We start from the raw sequence: 1150 nt of genomic DNA on the forward strand, positions 1-1150 counted from the left end.
ACGCTGAAAAATAAAATATTAAAAAAACACGAGAAGAAAGCTATCTTCATTCTTCAGTCAACTAAACCAACCCCTTGGAATTAATATAAATTCAAATAAAAATTTTAATATCTCACTTCCAACGCCTCAATAACGTGCATGCCATGAACACTCAGATATTTAAACGCCATTCTCAACATCAAATACAAACACCCTCCGCTGTCGATGGCTGCTCAAAACATTCCATCTTTTCCACCTCCGTCACCTAGCACCGTCGGGTCATCCAATACTACGGCGTTAACCTCACCCATAATCTCCTTGCAACAACCATCAAATAAGAAAGGATCTTCAAAACCCTCGAAATGGTTCAAGCGTTTTCGCTCCGTTTTCAGGTCCTTTCCGATCATAACGCCAACGTGCAATATCCCTGTCAGTCTCCACGGAAACCATATGCACGGAGGGACACGGATGACCGGAACCCTATTTGGGTACCGAAAAGCTAGGGTTAACCTTGCCATCCAAGAAAACTCTGGGTGTCTCCCTGTTTTAGTACTCGAGCTCGCTATAACAACCGGAAAACTCCTCCAGGAGATGGGATCGGGGCTTGTTCGGATTGCTTTAGAATGTGAAAAGCGTCCATTGGAGAAGATTAAGATCCTTAATGAACCTATATGGACATTGTTTTGCAATGGTAGAAAGTCAGGGTACGGTGTAAAGAGAGAACCGAGCGATGAAGACTTAATGGTGCTGCAAACTTTGAAGGCTGTTTCGACGGGGGCCGGTGTGATACCGACGGAAGCTTTGGAGAATTCCGATGGAGAATTGAGATACATGCGTGCGTATTTCGAACGTGTCATTAATTCTAGAGATTCGGAAACTTATTACATGATGAATCCGGATGGTAACTCTGGTCCAGAGCTGAGCATATTCTTTGTCAGGGTTGGATGAAGAGTTATTAGATTTAAGGATGATGAACCTAAAAATTTAGTTGGTTAATGTATTTACAACTATTTCCCCTTATTTTATGCAAGAATTCAGCATATTGTCAAATTGGGAAGGGATACAAGGTTAAAATGATCTATAGTTATGAATTCCACTCAATAATGAAGATTCGGAGTTTAATTTTTTTCTTAAACACAAAACTCGACTTAAGGGCATAATTATCGACATA

General features: G+C 40.8%; 1 protein-coding gene across 1 annotated transcript; it reads left to right on the forward strand.

The window, feature by feature from the left end:
- The first annotated feature begins 204 nt into the window (after positions 1-204).
- Positions 205-927, forward strand: LOC120180795 (protein MIZU-KUSSEI 1-like). The gene has a single exon (XM_039186090.1). It carries the CDS (start codon positions 205-207, stop codon positions 925-927), a length of 723 nt encoding a protein of 240 aa, XP_039042021.1.
- The last annotated feature ends 223 nt before the right edge of the window (positions 928-1150 follow it).

Source organism: Hibiscus syriacus, unplaced genomic scaffold, assembly GCF_006381635.1.
Source record: "Hibiscus syriacus cultivar Baekdansim isolate YM2019G1 unplaced genomic scaffold, ASM638163v2 tig00112501_pilon, whole genome shotgun sequence".
NCBI lineage: Eukaryota > Viridiplantae > Streptophyta > Magnoliopsida > Malvales > Malvaceae > Hibiscus > Hibiscus syriacus.

What these genes read in the sequence shown, in the direction of transcription:
- LOC120180795 (XM_039186090.1), top strand. Translation starts at nt 205, where the DNA reads ATGGCTGCTCAAAACATTCCATCTTTTCCACCTCCGTCACCTAGCACC.